Raw genomic sequence first — 20,031 nt, 5'->3', positions numbered from 1 at the left:
CTTCCAAGCATGTGATCTTGCACAGTTTACATAACCTCTTTGTGTCTCTTTCCTCATCTATGACAGGCGGTACAACAATAATTACTCGTAAGATTGATTGTTGGGAGGATTAAATGAAATACTTAAAGTACTTAGAACAAAGTTTGACACACAGTAAGCACTCAATGTTACCTGTAATATTACTATCTATGATAATCATTATTAGATGTTTAATACATAAGGTCCTATAAGAGCAGATATAACGAAGTTTCCGCGAGGGGGGATAGCAAAGGATGAAGTTCGACAAAGGGGATTATGACCAGAATCTGTGGATTCGGTTTGGCTTTGAAGGGGGGATGGGGTGCAACCATCAAACCTCTAGGATGGAAAAAAAAAAAAAAAAAAAACCTCTAGGATGCAAGAATGCAAATAAAACAGTCAAGAACCAGCAACGCACCTCCCCTGCTGTTTCTGCTTTTCGCCTTCCAACTATATTAGGTAGTAATTATTTCACTTCGTGGCTTAAGTCGCTCCTTTGATTTTGTGGCCCCGCTAAACCGGCCTACAAAAATCTTCCGTTACTTACTATTAATTAATACCGTGCAGGAGAGTGGAAATTAGTTCTGGGGAAAGAAACCCAAGAGCCACAGAAGCCGAGCGGGCTGACCGCAGTGCGGGCGCGGAAGCACCACCGCCCGGAGTCGCCTCTCGAGTCGGCCTCCCCACCACAAACTCACCCCCACGGCGCGCCCTCCGCCACCAGCCACCCCACAGCCAGCAGCGAAGGCGCCCCTCACACTTGAGACCCCTCCGCGCTCCCAGACCCGCAGGAGGCGGCCACAGGCGCTCCGCCGCCTTCTTTCCCTCCTCCGTCGGAGGCCTGCTCCGGCGCCTCTCCCCTCTTTGTCCCACACAAGCCTACAGGCTGTCGCAGCCTCACAAGCCTCCCCCTCCAGGGACGCACCAGAGAGGATCCGAAGGAAGCTGCGCCACCAGCCAGGAGGAACCGGAGGAGACAACGCTCCCTCAACCAAAGAGCAGCTCAAGGTTCCCGCCTCGGCGCTGCCAATTGCGGACGAGCCCATCGCGCGTGCGCACTACCTTCCTTCCGCAGATCCCCGTCCAGCTCGACTCTGATTGGACGACCTTATTATCGCATCACTACGCAAGTGCTTTTGCGTTTCTCCTTGACCTCTGCCAAGTTTGCTTCGGGATTATGGTTCAATTCGAAAAGTATTTATCTGCTGCCTACGGTCAGACATGATGTTCATGCTGAGGCTACAGACCACATCCTAGGACAGATGAGGCATATTTCTTAAATCTGAGAACATCTACATGGATATGTTCATGCAGTTTGATGGGTCTGTCTGCATTGTAAAAATATACAAATATAATGGATTTTTACCATATAGCTCCTAAATTATGCCGCATTTTAGGAATGAGGGAATTTCAACGACTTTGTTAATATGTTCCTTTTAGGTACCCAGCCGAAATAAGTGAACTGACGTTTTAAAATTGGTCCAACACCTTTTAATATGGTTACTAGTTAGAAATACATAGGTCGTGGGCCCTTTAATGTAAAAGTATCCCCAAACCAGGTCACCGTCTGTTAATATGTAGAAAAATATTCCGGTTTGAACAAAACACTTTAAAACGTGTTAATACAATAATTTTCATTATTTAGCATGATTTTCAAAAGCCATTAACTCTAAAAATACGTGAAGAATTACAGTATTAAATCTTACCAAATTGTAGTAGAGTAGCTATCTTTTTTATATAATAAATTGTTACAATTTTTTGGACTTTATTTTGGTAAAATCAGGAAGTGGTAGCTGAAGCAGAGTGAGTTCAGAGAGTAGTAGATGAGGTCAAAGAGATAACAAGGAGGGGGAAAATCATGTAGAAACCTGTGGACCATTATAAGAACTCTGGCTTTTATTCTGAAATGGGAGGGTTTTGAGCCGAGTTAGGAGACTATTTACATAATTGAGACAAACAATGGTGGCTTAGCCCGGGTGGCTGCAGCAAAGGCGGTAACATTTGGAGTCAAGATATGTTTTGAAGGTAGAAGCCAGCAGAGGTAGAGTGTGAGAGAAAAAGAGTAGGTAAGAATGACTAAGGTTTTTCGCCTGAGAAACTAGAAACATGGAGTTGCCATTTATTGAGAAAAAGACAATATCAGAGGAGTAGTTACCATGGAAGGAATGTGTTCATCACCTTTGTGATGTGGACCTTTTGGTGTGAGGTGGTTCCTGCTGGGTTCCCATTCCCTTTGTGATGTGGGCCGTTTGGTGTGAGGTGGTTCCTGCTGGGTGCTTACTAGGCAATGGTGGAGATGTCAAGATACAAATCTGGGGCATCACAGGAGAGGTCTAGGTTGGAAATTTAGAGGAATCAACATGTAGAGGTGCTATTTAAAGCCATGACCCCAAGAACAAAAAATTTTAAAAACAGACAAATAAAATAAAGCCATGACTCTGAATGAAGACAAGATAGCGAATACAGTTTAAAAAAAAAAAACTTCATCCGGGGGAATTCCCTAGCGGTCCAGTGGCTAGGACTCAGCGCGTTCACTGCAGTGTCCTGGTTTCAAACCCTGTCCGAGGAGCTAAGATACCTCAAGCCGTGAGGCGCAGCCAAAAATAAATAAAAATAAATAAAAAATAAAAAATCTTCATCCAGGCAATTCTATGGATACAGATATCTTTGGAAAAAAAACATTTTGGTAAACTTTAGTTCCTTTCCTTCTTTAATCATTAATTAAATACTAAAGTGTTATCACAATTAAATACTTTTTATAAGGACATTATACTGTGTCCTCGGGTTCAGTTAACTTTAGAACTACTGAAAGTAAAAGTTTCTGTAACTTTAAATTTTGAATTAACATTTGTTAATTGGGTTTTGATAATGTTGGCTAATTGATTAACCAACACCAACATCAGAGCTGAATGTTTCTCCTAGGGGGAATGGAGAGGAAAAAAAGAATTTGAATTCCTCCTTTTCGTGAGATTACCCTTCTTTTTTCAGTTGTGTTTATTCCACTTGTCTCAGCCACTACATTTCATCAATTTTGGACTGCTACTTTTTACTTCAACTGTTCAATAAATATCTGTAATAACACCTCTTATGATTCATACTCAACAGTACACACATTCTGAATCCTATTTTTTTAATTTATTTTTTACTGAAGTATAGTTGAATTACAACTGTGTTAATTACTGCTGTACAGCAAAGTGACCCAGTTATATTACATATATACATTCTTTTTCATATTTTTTTCCATTATGGTTTATCACCTGAATCCTATTTTATACTTGAGTATATGAGAAAACAGAGGCCCACTGATAATTTAATTTGTTCATATCACATAGCAAGTTAATGAATAGGATAGTCAGGACTAGTACCTAGCCTTTTTCATTCCTAATTTTTATGCTTTTTCATCAAAATGAGTTTTGGAGATACAGTTATTGAACAGCTTTTTAAAATTTCACATGCTTATGGAACAGCTTTAGATATTTGTTTTACATGACTTTGGCTTACAAGTGAATTCTTTCTGATTTCTTAGTTAACTTAAAGGAACCAATGATTCCAGAGGACCCTAAATTGTTCTAGCAGAGCCAGGTGAAATGTTTAGTCAGAGTAAGTAGCAATTGTACTGTTCCAGGTTTACCAGAACATTGAAAAGCTTTATCCCTAAACGACTTAAAGCAGCTGCAGACTTAAGGGGGTCCATTAGGCCTGCTTTAGTTCAAACCTTTACCAAAATACTCCCAAAGCCTCTCTTTAGCAAACAAAGAGAACTTCACTGAGGAAGAATATACAATTTGTCAACACAAATCATTTTTTCAGATTAATTAATTTGAAGGACTTCCCTGGTGGTCCAGTGCCTAAGACTCCACGCTCCCAATTCAGGTGGCCCGGGTTCAATCCCTGGTCAAGGAAATAGATCCCACATGCCACATGCCACAACTAAGAATTCGCATGCCACAAGTGAAGATCCTGTGTGCCACAACTAAGACCCAGCACAGCCAAAAAGAATAAATAAATAAATATTTTTTTTAAAACAGATTTACTAACTTGAAAAAATTTTAAGAATTTTCTTTGGCTTTTTAGTCTTCTCCTTTGCTTTAAAATGAAAACCTGCAATTCAGCATTATATTTTTCCAAATTAATACCTCAAAACATTATTCAATTTAAAACCCTTAGGGAGGGCTTCCCTGGTGGCGCAGTGGTTGAGAGTCCGCCTGCCGATGCGGGGTACACGGGTTCGTGCCCTGGTCCGGGAAGATCCCACATGCCGCGGAGCGGCTGGGCCCTTGAGCCATGACCGCTGAGCCTGCGTGTCCGGAGCCTGTGCTCCGCAACGGGAGAGGCCACAACAGTGAGAGGCCTGCGTACCACAAAAAACAAACAAACAAACAAAAAACAAACAAAAAAAAACCTTAGGGAATTCCCTGGTGGTCCAGTGTTTAGGACTTGGCGCTTTCACTGCCGTGGCGTGGGGTTCAATCTCTCTTGTCAGGGAACTAAGATCCCGCGTGTGGCTTGGCCAAAAACAAAACAAAACTAAATAAAACAAAAACCCAAGAATACATAATAAACATACTAACCAGAATAGGGTCATTAAAAAACTACACTTCGGGGCTTCCCTGGTGGCGCAGTGGTTGAGAATCTGCCTGCCAATGCAGGGGACACAGGTTTGAGCCCTGGTCTGGGAAGATCCCACATGCCGCGGAGCAACTAAGCCCGTGCACCACAACTACTGAGCCTGCGCGTCTGGAGCCTGTGCTCCCCAACAAGAGAGGCCGCGACAGTGAGAGGCCTGCGCACTGCGATGAAGAGTGGCCCCCACTCGCCGCGACTAGAGACAGCCCTTGCACAGAAACGAAGACCCAACACAACCAAAAATTAATTAATTAATTAATTAATTAAAAAACAAAAAACAAAAAAAACTACACTTCGAGGATACTTAGCATGAAACAATGCAGCATATTTAAGAACATCTTAGATATGAAAGAAGCAGATATAAGAACCTAGGACACAACAATCAGAAACGCAATTTCCAAAGCAGTCAGTAATCACAAAAAGCACAACTAGATTCGGCAGTCACAATCTAGGACAATAAACCCAAAGGCAATCTTTATATGTAAACTATTGGCAAGAGGAGGGCTTTGGCGCACATAGCTTTTAGCAATCTCTTCTTTGTTCCCCACAAATTGAACATATACTTTCTTACTTCTCAATCATGCTACAAGTAGCATTATGAATTCTGTGTACCTTCCCACAAATTCACTCCAATATAATTGCCATGACAAAAGTTATAAAATCTTCCAAACTGCCAAATCTAGGCCATCTTTTCATCTTCACCTTTTGTGATCATTTGGAGCATGTGGCACTACTTACCACCCCTAAACCTCAGGTCTCTTCAGCTGTTTCAGTTCTGCTTTACTGACATGCTTATTCCTCATCCTGCTCAAGCACCTGCCCGTCTCTTTTCCCACTAGAAAGTACTTTCAAACCAGTAACTGCTTCGTATAATTTTATGCCATCATGGCCTAATATAATTCTAGAGATATGAGTGTCTTAGAAATATCTTTTCTATTTGATCCTTCCATTTCCATTACCACTATCTTAGCTGAGGACATTACTTTTCATCTAGGTCACTGGATCCAAACCTGGCTGATCAATCTCCTGAGAAGTTTTTAAAAATAGATTTGTAGCCCCTGGAACTTGGGTTTTTTTTTTTAACTTTTTATGCTATATTGGAGTATAGTTGATTAACAATGTTGTGTTAGTTTCATGTGTACAGCAAAGTGATTCAGTTATACATATACATGTATCTATTCATTTTCAAAATCTTTTCCCATTTAGGTTGTTATGTATTATTGAGCAGAGTTCCGTGTGTTATACAGTAAGCCTTGTTGGTTATCCATTTGAAATATAGCAGTGTGTACATATCAATCCCAAACTCCCTAGCTATTCCTCCCCCACCCCAACCCCCGTAAGTTCATTCTCTAAGTCTCTTTGTCTTGTAAATAATTCATTTGTATCATTTCTTTTTTGCATATAAGCAATATCATGATACTGCTTTCTCTGACTTACTTCACTCAATATCACAATCTCTAGGGTCCATCCATGTTGCTGAAAATGGCGTTATTTCATTCTTTTTAATGGCTGAGTAATATTCCACTGTATATATGTACCACATCTTCTTTATCCATTCCTCTGTCTGGAACCTGAATTTTTAATGACCTCCCCAGATGATTCCTAAACTTGAAATCCAATGATATACAAACTTGGGGGGGCATCAAACTTTAGCACAGTCGCTTGCAGGACTTGTCAAAGCACACATTGCTAGGCCCCACCTCCAGTTTCTTACATCTGGGGTGGTGCTTAAGAATATGAACATCTAATATATTCCCAGCTGATGCTGGGCTGCTGGGCTGAGAACCATTCTTTGAGGATCACTGATCTATCAACAGATCTTTGCTGTAATTGCTTAACTGCTCTTCCTGACTCAGACTCTTCCCTCTCTAATCCATCCTCCCTGCTGCACCAGAGGAAGAGTCTTTCTAAAGCAGATGATTACGAGTTAATTTATGGAAAACGCCTTTTATAGTGACTGGCTAATAGTAGATCCTCATAAAAATGTACCAAACTTAAAAACGTCATTCAAATTAACAACAACCAAACTTTGGTTGCTCCCTATGGCTTATATAGCAAATAATAAGACCTTTAAAAATTTTCATAATTTAGGCCTAATCTCCAAGTACACCTTCCCTCCATTTCCTCTACTCCCACCCCTGCATTCTACACTAGCCAAAGTAGACTATTCACTGTTCTCTGCATTTTCATACCATCTACAACCTTTTAAAGTATAAATACTATATTTTAAAAATACTACCACATGCCCCAAAGTATCCTGAAAATTCTTAGAAAGTAGACTATTTTCACTTACAATCTATGTCTATAAGACCATTATAAAATAGTGCCCCCAAACTAAAAATCTCCCTAAAAAAACACATCTAAATTGTCTGGTAGAGCTATAAATTAGTATAATTCTACTAACTTACATGTTACTTCTCAAGCAGGCACTAATTCCAATGACTTCAGAAATAATTTATCAAGTACATCATATATGGTATACTTTTTTCCAGGCAAATATTTGAACCAATATTGCTCTACATATTTTTTAAAAAATCAAATACAGACTTTAATCTCCAAAATTCAGTGAGGTAGGCATAGCAGAGAGATTTGGCTCCAAAGTACTTCTCTACAGTATCATGTCCTATCACAAACTTACTCGGTAAATTTTACCATCTCAAATGAAAATAAGTTTTTATAGTAATCAAGTTCCAATTTCTAAAACTGATCTTATCTTCGGGCTGGAACCCTCTGGCCACATTTTGCCCTGCACATTTGCTTGGCTCATATAATGTTTTAAATTATTTAATTTCAATTGCCATACTTGAAAACTGATTACACATCAACAATCCAGATTTTTGGCTTCTTTTTAAGAGTCGAAAGCACATCCATTAGGATGGATATTATTAAAATAAACAAAAAGAAAATAAGTGTTGGTGAGGATGCGGAGAAATTAGAATTCTTATTGGTAGAAATGCAAAATGGTGCAGGCACTATGGAAAACATGGCGATTCCTAAAAAACATATAAAAGGAACTACCATATGATCCAGCATTCCTGTTTCTATGTTCCCAAAAGAATTGAGAGTAGGGTCTTGAGCAGATATTTGTATATCCATGCTCAAAACAGCACTATTCATAATAGCCAAAAAGTAGAAGCAACTCAAATGTCTACTGACAGATGAATGAACAAAATGTGGTATACACATACAATGGAATATTATTCAGCCTTATAAGGAAGGAAATTTTGACATATATTACAGAATAGATGAATCTTGAGGACAACATGCTAAATGAAATAAGCCAGTGACAAAAAGGCAAATGCCACTTAAATAAGTTATGTAGTCAAATTCAGAGACAGAAAGTAGAATGGTGGGTGTCAGTGACTGGAGGAAGAGGGGATGGGGAAGTTGTTGCTTAATGGGTATAGTTTCAGATGTGCAAGATGAAAAAGTTCTGGAGGTTGGCTGCACAACAATGTAAATATACTTAACACGACTGAACTGTAGACTAAAAAATGGTTAAGATGGTAAATTTTGTGTTTTAACCACAAATAAATTTTTTTTTATTTTAAAACTTAAAACATTAAAAACAAATTTCTTTAGAAGATGCATCAGCATTGTATCTGTCAGTTTTCCAATGTATCAATCAGCTGAAGCAGAAGAGTAGTTTAACGCTGTAAGCCCTCTCCAGGGCCACCAGCTCCAACTCTCCAAATTTTCTCCCTCATACCAAGGCCAAAGTGTCAACGGCCAACTCTTCCGCAGTTTTCACTGCCTATTCTTCACCTGGTTCTCTTCTCTCATTTGTTACTTTCAAGGCCATTGCTAGTACTTGAGTTTGCATCCTTTTCTCTGGCTCATGAATTTACAGAATGTTTATAAGATCTTGTTCATTACTTCCCAACCTGTCCTTTGAATTTAAAAATACATATCACATGCATATTTTTTTCCATCCTAACGAGCCTGTATACAAAAACCATTTCAAAGATGTTATCTAGGGCTTCCCTGGTGGCGCAGTGGTTGAGAGTCCGCCTGCCGATGTAGGGGACACGGGTTCGTGCCCCAGTCCGGGAAGATCCCACATGCCGCAGAGTAGCTAGGCCCGTGAGCCATGGCTGCTGAGCCTGCGCGTCCACAACGGGAGAGGCCACAAGAGTGAGAGGCCCGCGTACCGCCAAAAAAAAAAAAAAAAAAAGATGTTATCTATGGTCTAACAATATAATTGTAATGTCAAGTCTTTTCTTTTTTTCCTTTGGTTATTTTAAATATACACTTACTTTAAAAACTCCACAATAAAATCAGTTTGAAATGTACTAGTTGGATTAGTCAAGAACTCCAAGTTGTTCCGTATTCATACACTCACCTATTACTTTAAAAAAAAAACTTGTTTACATGATTGTTTTCTCTATTAGATATGAGCTACTTGAGGGCAGAAATTGCATCTTATTCATCCTGATATTCCCAAGGCTGTACTACGGTATATGGAACACGATAGAAGACTTACTCTCGTTCCTACATTCTCTGTCTCTGTTTTTGCAATTTTTTTGCACTAAGCAATAAAACTAAACTGGACCTGGTATTGCTTCACATACCCTGATTACTACCATTGCTCTTAAATGAAGCATAGCAATATTTCAGAGCATTTTTTTCTTTGGGGCTTCCCTGGTGGCGCAGGGGTTAGGAGTCTGTCTGCCAATGCAGGGTACACAGGTTCAATCCCTGGTCCGGGAAGACCCCACATGCCGCAGAGCAACTAAGCCCATGCACCACAACTATTGAGCCTGCGCTCTAGAGCCTGCGTGCCGCAACTACTGTAGCCTGTGTGCCTAGAGCCCATGCTCCGCAACGAGAAGCCACCGCAATGAGAAGCCCACGCACCGCAACCAAGACTAGCCCCGCTCAGTGCAACTAGAGAAAGCCCGTGCACAGCAAGGAAGACCCAACACAGCCATAAATAAATAAATAAATAAATAAATAAAAGCAATCATTTAAAAAAATAGATCATCCTATCAACTCCTTGTGTTATAGATTAAATGTTTTATTTGTAAAGGTATTCTGAGTTTTACATTAATTTCTAAACACCACTTAAAACTTTTCCTGAAATCTTACGTAAAAAAATTTTGCAAATAATACATATACCTATTCTACCAAAGTACTCATAAAACTGTTTATTTTTGAAGGTACGTGGTCTTACATACACATCTAAATGTATATGACAGCAACCATCCCCCAGTACCTATCTGGCTCACTTCTGAAATGACTAAAACAGACTGGTAGGTCTTTGGAACTCCACTTCCATAGAATAAATTAATCTGATCTCTAATACCATTCAACCTAAAAAGTAGCTTCTTAGCTCTCCATGACGCAAAGGAGAAGTAAAGAATTAGGAGCTAGCCAACCTGGTTTTAAATCCTGTTTCTATCACTTTTGAGTAAAGCTCCTCAACTTTCTCCATCTGTGAAGTTAGAATAATACCTCCTTTGCTGGATTGAGTGATATATGCCTGGTATTAATTTGCTTCTACATTAATAATTTATTACTTTGGCTTGCCTGAATTACTGGGTACTAACCTAACAAACAAGCAGAAACGGCTCTCTGATATTTCTGAGTTTATATTCAACCTAAAGCTTAAAAAAGAAAATCAAGAAACATATCTATATATGGCCATATATTCTTATTAAGAAATATAATTATTTAAACAATTATTTTTACATATATTGTGTCAGACATTAAGGACAAACTTCAAATTCTATCTAATGTGAAAAATGCATATTTAGAGAAAATGAGCTTATTAGTTTCAGGATTAAAAGGGGTTTAGGTTACCTTGGGTTTTTGAGGCCATTAGTTATGAAAAGATTTCCGTTACCTTTCACTTAAATACCAGAATCTTTAGAACTGAGCTTTTCTTCAAGGTTTTCCTAGCAAACAAACTTTCTATTCACTCACAAATAGTTCGACAAAACAGCATTATAAAGGGATGGAATGAGACTCATATACTCCTTTGTTGTTTAAGAGAACTCTATATTTTATGCCAGATTATATAGGCTCAGTGTGTTAAGTTATCTCTTGGGGAAAATATGACTATTTTCTCAAAGTATAAACTTCATTTCTGTATATAAAGTACAGATATTATTAGCTGTTTCTGATTTCCAAAATAACAGTATTAGGATATGCCTCATTTTAGGATTTAAAAAGCTGCATAATAAAATAGTGTAAGTAGGTATAAAGCTAAAACACAAAGCACGTATGTATTTCTTTCTAACGTAAAGGAGAAGAGTGTCATGTTTCTTTCTGAACAGCTAAAAGGTTCCCAAAATTGTGCACTAGGTCACCCTAGTAAATTAACACGAGTGTCACATGACATTTAAAATTTTTGAGAACACATCTGTTGGACACAACACAAAATGCTAGCTCGAGGTAGTTTACATTTTCAGTGTTAGATAGCATTATATTCCTTCCCATGGCAGTGTATCTTTGCAAAACTGGATTTTCAGCAGTTGAAGTAAGTACTATGCAAAAAGCATAGTGGAACAGGAATACTGGCAGTGTTCAAGCTGATTCCAAGGTTTGAGAAGTTGTGTGGCAACCATTACTTGTTAAATTCTTATTAAGTTGTTTGGACCTAATTGCTTAATAAATGGAATCATTAGGCATTTCTTTTGGCCTAGGTGTATTGTGAAAAAACTACTGAAACAGTAAAGGGCAACATGAGCTGAGGAAGTATTGGGGACGTCTGTGGTATATGCAAGAAATACACTAAAACAAAAACGTTATTTCACTGTTCATTTTCTACCTAAGAGATTTTCTAAATAGTCATATAATAAGGGGAAAAAATTTATACAAACATACAAAGTTTTGATTTTTATTGAAATCTTGTGTTAGGTATCAAACAAAATTTGCTTTCTTCAGATAAAAATATTCTCTCAGATGTATCCAGATAACTGCTAAGTCTAAATTGGTCCTCCAATGTCTTGTTTTATTTTTACTGTCCTCATGAAATGTTCATATACACTTAGGATGTTCCCAAAAAAATGTTTATCGTGTAAAGGACCGTACATGACGACCTCTACCACTGCCTCCACTAACAAACTTTCCTCTTGAGCCTCCACTGCCGCTATTTGCACTTGCCCAGGAAGGCCCCAGTCCCCCACGACCTCTGGAAGCACGGTCACGAGGACTTGGGCGATAGCCTATAAAAGAAAAGAATATAATTTTTAGTTGCAACATCCTTTCCTTTCCCATTATATAAATACTAATCTATACCACCGAGCTCAAACCAAGACAGAGATTACTGTTTGCTCCTTTAAAACCCAAGTGCAAGTTCTGTGAATGTGTTGAAGACCACTGAGTTGTCCACTTTAAATAGGTAAATTGTCTAAACATAAGAATTACATCTCAAATAAAGCTGTTATTTAAAAAATGTCCATTTGGGACTTCCCTAGTAGTCCAATGGTTAAGAATCCGTGCTTTCACTGCAGGGGCACAGGTGTGATCCCTGGTAGGGGAACTAAGATTCCGCATGGTGTGTGGTGCAGCCAGAAAAACAAAAAATGTGCATTTGAAACCAAAAGCTACATCTGACCAGAATTTTGGACTTGACATAGGAATGTTTTAGGGGGGGAAGAAAGGTTATATACTTACATACACAAGACAATACTGTAAACAAAAACAGAATACAGTTGACCCTTGAACAACTCAAGGGTTAATCCAAGTATAATTTATAGTTGGCCCTCATATCCAGAGGTTCCTCTGCAACCTCGATTTCAACCAACCATGGATCCTATTTATTGTTAACAATATCCACATATAAGTGGACAACCCTGCAGTTCATACCTTCATTGTTCAAGAGTCAACTTGTATACTCTACGAAGACATCTCGGTTTACTTTGGTCAAAAAGGTACCTTAAGGATTGATTTTCCTTCTTTATTGAACTATAAAAAAACAGCACATCAACATGGAACTACTCATTATACACACACAGTTCAGAATCTAAAATTCTGAGTATTTATACAGAAGATGTACACTGGGCACTCACTCACAGAAATAAAATTAAATTGACTTTAGAATTATGTGTCTACATTCTAAAATATTCTCTCCCAGAATGAGAATATATGACCTTCAACAACCTGAAAAGGATTCACCACCCTCTCTCTCAGAAGTATCAAGTAAGAAGAAAGTGTACCTGTAGAACTAAGTGGTCGTAATGGTGGAAGAGGGCCCCTGTTAAAATTGCTCTGGCCCCCACGACTTTCATTGTAAGTTCCTCGAGGAGTATTCTGAGCACTCCAACTGGAACCTCTTGTTCCCTCCCGACGACTGTAGTTTCCTAAACATAGGTAACATGATCAAAATCTACTTTTTCCACAACTTCAACTGGATTAAGGAAGATATGACATGTTTTTCTTAATTTTCAAAAGCAATGGAAGAGAAACTATGAAATTTTGTACATGGAATAAAGGTAGAGTGGCAGCATCATATGTAGTCCGAAGCAGAGGCTCTGGAGCCAGACTGCCAGGGTTCAAACACTGGTTCTGCCACTTATATTTTATGTGTCTTGGTCAGCCAACTGACAAGTTTTCTCTTCTATTAAGTGGGGCTACTAAAAGAACCTATCTCATGGGGTTGATAAGAGTATTACATGCAAAGTGCTTAAAACAGTTCCTAACAAAGTTATGTGTTTATTATTAATGTAAACACCTATTCTCTGTTGCTCCCACCCTCTTAACTCAGAAGCATGAAAACATGTCATCAATCCACTAGTAAAATATAATTTCTATAAGTTTATGTTTTAGAACTCAGATTCTAAAATCTTGAAAAATTTAAAACAGATTAAATATAACATTAGGAAGCAAGTAGATAAGAGAATCAATGGTGAACTACACAGAACAATCCTAAGGGAACTGTTGATAAACACAACTGTGAAAATTATGTATGGATATTATTCAGAAAGGATAAACACAATTCTCAACGTAAAAAGGAAAATAATTAGCCAATACTTCTTTTAAAATCATCACTAAATATGCAATTAATCAAGTTAAATTAAAAAATGATTTTTCCTATACAATAAAGGACTTTGCAAACAGTACCACTGGCCTAGAGCCAGATTAACTCTAGTAACAGAAAAATACTTTATCTGAATTGCTTCTATTCAAATCACTTCTATTTAATATTCTAATATTAGAATAACTCATTAGAAAACATACATAATTCATTACCTTTTGAAGCAGGTGGTGTAAAAAACCTATTCTGACTGTGAAAAGCACCCCGTCCTCCCCGATTGCCTGAAAATCCACCACGAGAGGAAATCTTCTGAGATACTTTGAGTGGCCGTTTTGGTGGGGGTATTCCATCTTGAGGGACCACTTCTTTACTTTCGGCTGCAACAAAGTCATCCACATGCATAGACGGTGGTCTGCTTGTGTTCTGTTTTCTCTGACGAAAAATATCATGGGGTCGTATACCCTGTCCAAATCCTCCCCTGCCCCTTCCTCTTGGTGGTGGCACAACATGAGCTCGTTTGGCAGGTTCAATGTATTCAGATTTTCCACTATGAAAACAAAAATACTCCATGAAAACTTTCTCCTTTACACATTTCCAGTGAAAATATAAGTCAATCTTTGCAATACTGAAAACTACATATCAATTATTTCTTATCCCAATTTTGTTATTGCAAATATCTCTATGACTTTCCAGGGAAATACAACAAAACTAGCTAAGAATGGTACTCACATTTTATTGATATGACTAACAATTTTTTTAAATAATCCAGTTTGCTCTTTTTCAAACCTTCTGAACTCTCATTAAGTACAACAATATAATGTATACCAGGTATGTCCTGGCCAAATTACTATCCTTTAAAAAATTCAAAACAATATTCATGACTCAAGTATTATGTCAGCTTCCTTTCTCCTTGTGTCTATCAAAACACATTAAAATAAATAAGCTTACTTGACCCCAACCAAGATCTTTATTAAAAGAAATTTTACCTTGAAGTTATAAAGGTCTCATGCTTGTGCTTCCCAAGTTTGAACCCTTTAGTAGTCTTGGTTCTTCCTGGAGATGATGGTTCCGACAAAAAAGAGCGTTCTAATTCCGAGTGCAAGTCAAAGTCACTACAACATTTTTCAGAGAGCTCAATCAAGTCAACCTTTACCTGTAGTCATAAAAATGAAACAAAACCAAAGATATATCTTAAATGTAACTATTAATGTGATATTACATTTTAAATGTACTATTAATATAATATTTGATTATAGGAATTCTTATCTCCTACAAACTATATTTGAGTCTCATAATAAATCAATGATAGGTCCTTCATCGTTTCAAAAACCAACACCATTGGTAGTTTTTAAAAAAATATCTTAGGAATTCAGCTGCTTTCATTTGGGGGTGGGGTGGGTAGCATTCCTCCTCACAGAAGGGCTATTAGTCTGGGAGACCTCTGCTGCCTGACAAGGATCTCAGTATTTCTCTATATAAAGTAACAATGGAGTATCTCCAGAACTTTTCCAAAATAATCTGAAAATAACATACTCCACAAGCCTTGTATACTCACTACATATTATAAAAGGATTCTGTGCCACAGATCTCCTAGTTCTATGAATTTAATGAGGTTCCAACCTAAGTCAACTTTCAGAAGAATGAAAATTATGTTTAAGTTTTATTCATATTAATCAAACCTAAAAGACCAAAAATTTCCCTAAACCCCATAAGGTCATAACCATCATCTCAAGACAGCTGTGATTCAACATAGTTAGAACACAAATATTTTCAACCTGTGATCCTAAATATGGTAGCCACTAATTACGAGTGCCTACTTTAATTTAAATTAAGTAAATCAAAATAAAATTCAGTTCCTTAGTCATACTAGCAACATTTCACTGCTCAAAAGTCACATGGGGCTAGTGGCTAACTGGACAGGGCAGATTATAGAACATTCTCTCACTACAGTTCTAAAGAATCACTGAACAACTTACACTAAAGAAAAAAAATTGTTTAATGCAATTTTAATTCAATTGCATGTGTTATTTTAAAGAAGGAAAAGGAGTCCTCAATACACCAAATACACCTTAAATGTGAAGCAAATCATTCTTTTAGTTTTATTGTCCATAATGAATACTAGCATTTTTTGGACCAGGGAATATCCAAATATATTTCTTTCTTTGAGTATCCACTCCTTCTGGAGCACCCTTCTTCCTGATTTACAAATAAATCTGATGTTATCAAAAAAATATATATATTTTTTAAATCAAGAAAAAACAATATATGGTACAATAAGATGTGACTGAAATCATCCTCCCTATGAGAATCATTAAACAGACTGCATTAAAATCTTTAACTATACTTTTACCTATTCGGTATTACGTTAAAGAATGTCAATTTAGATTCATACTATATTATTTTAACAAATATATTTTTTACATTTCCCCAAATTAAGAGCAGATACCACAACAAAGCATATTCCTCCCCTTAAACCCAAATATAGGAATTAATTATAATTTTGTGGGATACTATTCTATACCCTACAAATATAAGAAACCAAAGTGCTTCAAAGTACTTACGCAAAAATGTGATTTTCCACGCATTCTCAAATATACAGATCACTAACTAGAAAGAGGCAAAACAGGTAGCATAAAAAAACGAAGAGTCCTAGACACCATTAAGTAGGCAACTGACATAAAAATAATGCAGTACTAGTCCCAAGACAGACTTTTAACAGCCATATAATATGTAATCTATTTTAGTCCTAACATATGCAAAGAAACAAAAACATCAACAGAATTTTTTTCTAAATATTTAGTAATAAAATGACTTATACCAAATCCAGATCTGTATCAATCTCTTCAGCCTGAAATGGAGTGAACCACATAGATTTCAACTGATCATCCATGACATCAGCTAGCACATATGCAGTTCTAGAATACAGAAAGTATTTGTTAAAAAGCAGAATTCCAAAATTAAATATTTTAGCTTAACTTCTAAGTAAAACATGTGAACAGCACAATTAAAAATATTACCCTCTAAAAGTATTAGTAATATTAGCACTTAAAAAGACTCCTTCAAGAAGTTATTTAAGAATTAAGTATCCTTAAAAACCAGTAACTTGGAAATTAATCCTGTTGTGACAAATTTTGATCTTTCAATAAAATAAAACAGAGCCCTAGCCCTGGCTTTATTCCCAAAAAGCCAAGTTTATAACACTGTACCATAATGTGTAATTTTTCTAAATTTAGATAATAATTTCATCATATTAAATATTCACTATGCTCTAAAAGGGCAGTGCTCCAAAGATCAAGAGGCATATCCTCTAGACCAGGGATCAGTAAACTATGACCCCCATTCTGCCAGCCTGTTTTTGTACAGCCTGCAAGCTAGGAATGGTTTGCACATTTTTACAGTTTTTTTTAAAAAAAACAAAAGAAACAAGCAAAAAGCTATAGAAGTATATGCAACAGAGACTGAATGTGGCCTGCAAAGTCTAGATTTTTTATTATCTAGCCCTTAGAGAAAAATAAGTTGCTGGCCCTCTCTAGATCCCAGCCATTAAATATATAATATCTATTCAACCACAAAACATTGCTTGCTTTACCTATTGTTAAACAGATTCTGGAGAGATTCTGGAGCTGAAAGTACTGGTTCTACATCCTGGTCACCAAGAGGTAAAGGATCACCCGATGACTCCAGCATCTGCTTAAGTCCAACCACATTGTCCAACAAAGAATCCAGATTGTCATCATCTTTTGAATGCTCCTAGATACAAACAAAAGCAGAATAAGAAGGTGCAGGTAAAACCTGAACATTTATGCCCATCATCTACTGACTCTTTAGTAGAAAAGGCGGTATTATTTCACTACTAAGAAATTTGGAACACCATCAAGAAATTATCAACTTAACATTAAACATATTAAAATAAAACAAACACCAAAAACGATTGTTGTTATTTCTAAAGAGTGGTAGCAGGGGGCAACCTGCATTCAAACAATAGATAATTCAAAAAGTACTGCCTTCATGTACTCCTTAAAATTCATAATAGTATGGGGACTTCCCTGGTGGCACAGTGGTTAAGAATCCGCCTGCCAATGCAAGGAACACGGATTCAATCCCTGGTCTGGGAAGATCCCACATGCCGCGGAGCAACTAAGCCCACATGCCACAACTACTGAGCCCATGCACCGCAACTACTGAAGCCCGCGTGACTAGAGCCCGTGCTCCGCAACAAGAGAAACCACTACAATGAGAAGCCCGCGCACCACAACGAAGAGTAGCCCCCGCTCGCCGCAACTAGAGAAAGCCCGCGCACAGCAACGAAGACCCAATGCAGCCAAAAATAAAACATAACAAAAAATTTTTTTAAATTCATAATAGTATGGAAGACTTCACTCCAAATTATTAATTCAGAGTATAAATACCCAACTGAGAGTTCACTGTTTTAAAAAGTCACTAAGAAAACTTGTACAAGTCAAACTGAGAAGAAAATATGTCTTGGGAATGAGCTCTTCTTATTTTGTTTTGTTTTGTTTTTTTACCAAAACAAGCTTCTCTAGTTCAAGGAACAAATTTTCTGGACTTTCTTCTTTGCTTTGTAGAAGCTGTTTTAACTCTGCAGCATTAATACTCATTGTCCGTGATGGATGAGCTCCCTCTACTTCCATGAGACCACTATCATCTCCACAACATCCCTGTAAATGTCACACACAAGTTAAATTTGAGAGCAGAGAAATTTGCAAAAAATGCTTCCAAACTTACTCAGATATTTAAGACTGCTGCAATCTTCCCCTCAATGTTTTGCTTTTACATCAGTATGAATGGCTAGTTTTAAGAATTAGCTCAAAGCTGAAACAAGTTTTCTTTGAGTTAAGACTCACAAAATAAATAGGTAAACACTTGTATTCAAATTAATGGCACCAAGATTTCTCAACAGAAATATCCAATGACAAATACACTGGCACTTGCAGGAAACGTAATACATTAATTGATACTCAAGTTAATAAAATGCCTGCCATAACAGAGAACTAATGGAAGCTGAATTTGTTTTTCTGGAGATAAGGCAAATAACTAAAGAAAACAGTAACTATCACATTTAAGACTATGTGCGGTCATACAGAAAGTTAACATTTTCTGCTTTAAATAGTATGCCACATAATAAAATGAATATGGGAATGGTGACAAAAATTCACCAGGCAAAACAAATCTCAGTTCATGACAATAAATCCATTCATATTGTCACATATGAAAGAACACTTAAGTAGTTTCAAATCTTCAGAACACAGCCCTGTTTTAAATGGCTCAACATGAATATTGGTCCTACCAATCCAAATGTAAGAGTCAGTATTTTTAAATTAAGAGTAACAATTAAAATTTGTTTGTAGCTCCTACCATTTGTCCTATAACTGGACACATTTCGGTGTAAACTAAATGAAAATTGTTCTTCACAGATTCCCACTCAAACTGATAACTGTGCTTGAAGCACACTTGTTCCTTTCAGAAAACACTAGACTAAGGAAGTCATTTACATTGTTCTATGGAAGAGGACATACAGTTTTAATAAGAAATTCAATAAACCATTATGTCTACAAGAGTTTTAACTGCTCTGTTTGGAGGTAGCAATGAAGACTAGGTTGCCGATGGTCTAGTTCATGTTTTATTTTTATAAAGTTAAGCTAAATGAGTTAAAAGCAATCAAAATGCACTAACAGACTGTGAACAGTTATCTTTAAAGGAAATTTCCCCTACATGTTGTTAAAATGTATGAATTACAGACTAAATTTATTTTATAGAAATAAGTATATTAACCAGAATACAGATTATCAAGGGATCTATCTGACTTCTTTCCTCACTCTTAGTTATTCATAACACTTTAACCAGAGGTGGGAAGTTCAGTATAGCTGAATCAGAAAGTATTATAATGATTATTATTTTTAAAGGTCAGGGAAAACAGAAGAAAATCAGTTTTTTAAAAGAGAGGGGAAAAACTATGAACTAATTAAAATATTTGGAATGATGTAAAATTTTCATCTCTACTACCTTGCTTTTTCATTATTATAAACAGAAACAGCTTTAAACCACATAAAATGCATTTTAAATTCTATTCTACCTACTTGTTATTAAAAGTAGTCTTAGATCTAAGGTCAAATTTATCACAATTTGATGTTTTCTATATATACATTACTGTGAGAAGTAATAAAAGAATTTTTAAGGAGATTTTTTAAGCTACACAGTTATTTCAGAAAAATGAAAATTCTATCAAATTTGTGATACCATTTCAAATCTCCTTAATCATTTGTCAAATGCTTCAACTATTAAATTATACAAGACACTGTACAATTACACTGGGAAAAAGCTAGTAAGACATGGTCTCTGACCTAAGTGACCTAACAGTCAGATAGTGGAGTAGGAAATGGTAAATA

The 20,031-nt window shown here is 36.9% G+C and overlaps 2 protein-coding genes across 4 annotated transcripts in view; both read right to left on the bottom strand.

Annotated features, from left to right (window-relative positions):
* The window catches only part of RAD54B (RAD54 homolog B), a 97,404-nt gene extending 96,314 nt beyond the window's left edge, over window positions 1–1,090 (bottom strand). Inside the window, exon 1 of one of the 2 annotated variants that reach the window (XM_082601217.1) lies at window positions 944–1,090. The gene's annotated coding sequence lies outside the window, so the exon portion shown is untranslated. The remainder of the gene's footprint in view (window positions 1–943) is intronic. The other variant, XM_082601218.1, reaches the window with a different exon arrangement.
* A 10,381-nt stretch (window positions 1,091–11,471) lies between these two features.
* The window catches only part of VIRMA (vir like m6A methyltransferase associated), a 61,376-nt gene continuing 52,816 nt past the window's right edge, over window positions 11,472–20,031 (bottom strand). Inside the window, exons 18-24 of one of the 2 annotated variants that reach the window (XM_082600799.1) lie at window positions 18,151–18,303; window positions 17,214–17,374; window positions 16,443–16,539; window positions 14,611–14,777; window positions 13,840–14,171; window positions 12,807–12,950; window positions 11,472–11,813 (exon numbers count right to left, since the gene is read on the bottom strand). In XM_082600799.1, coding sequence (XP_082456925.1) covers window positions 11,659–11,813; window positions 12,807–12,950; window positions 13,840–14,171; window positions 14,611–14,777; window positions 16,443–16,539; window positions 17,214–17,374; window positions 18,151–18,303 — 1,209 coding nt within the window. In that variant the 3' untranslated portion in view covers window positions 11,472–11,658. The remainder of the gene's footprint in view (window positions 11,814–12,806; window positions 12,951–13,839; window positions 14,172–14,610; window positions 14,778–16,442; window positions 16,540–17,213; window positions 17,375–18,150; window positions 18,304–20,031) is intronic. The other variant, XM_082600798.1, reaches the window with a different exon arrangement.

The sequence above is a fragment of the Mesoplodon mirus genome (assembly GCF_964341445.2).
Source record: "Mesoplodon mirus genome assembly, chromosome: 16".
Classification (NCBI taxonomy): domain Eukaryota; kingdom Metazoa; phylum Chordata; class Mammalia; order Artiodactyla; family Ziphiidae; genus Mesoplodon; species Mesoplodon mirus.
Note: the sequence above shows the minus strand (reverse complement) of the source record. Positions and strands in the feature narration are given on the sequence as shown.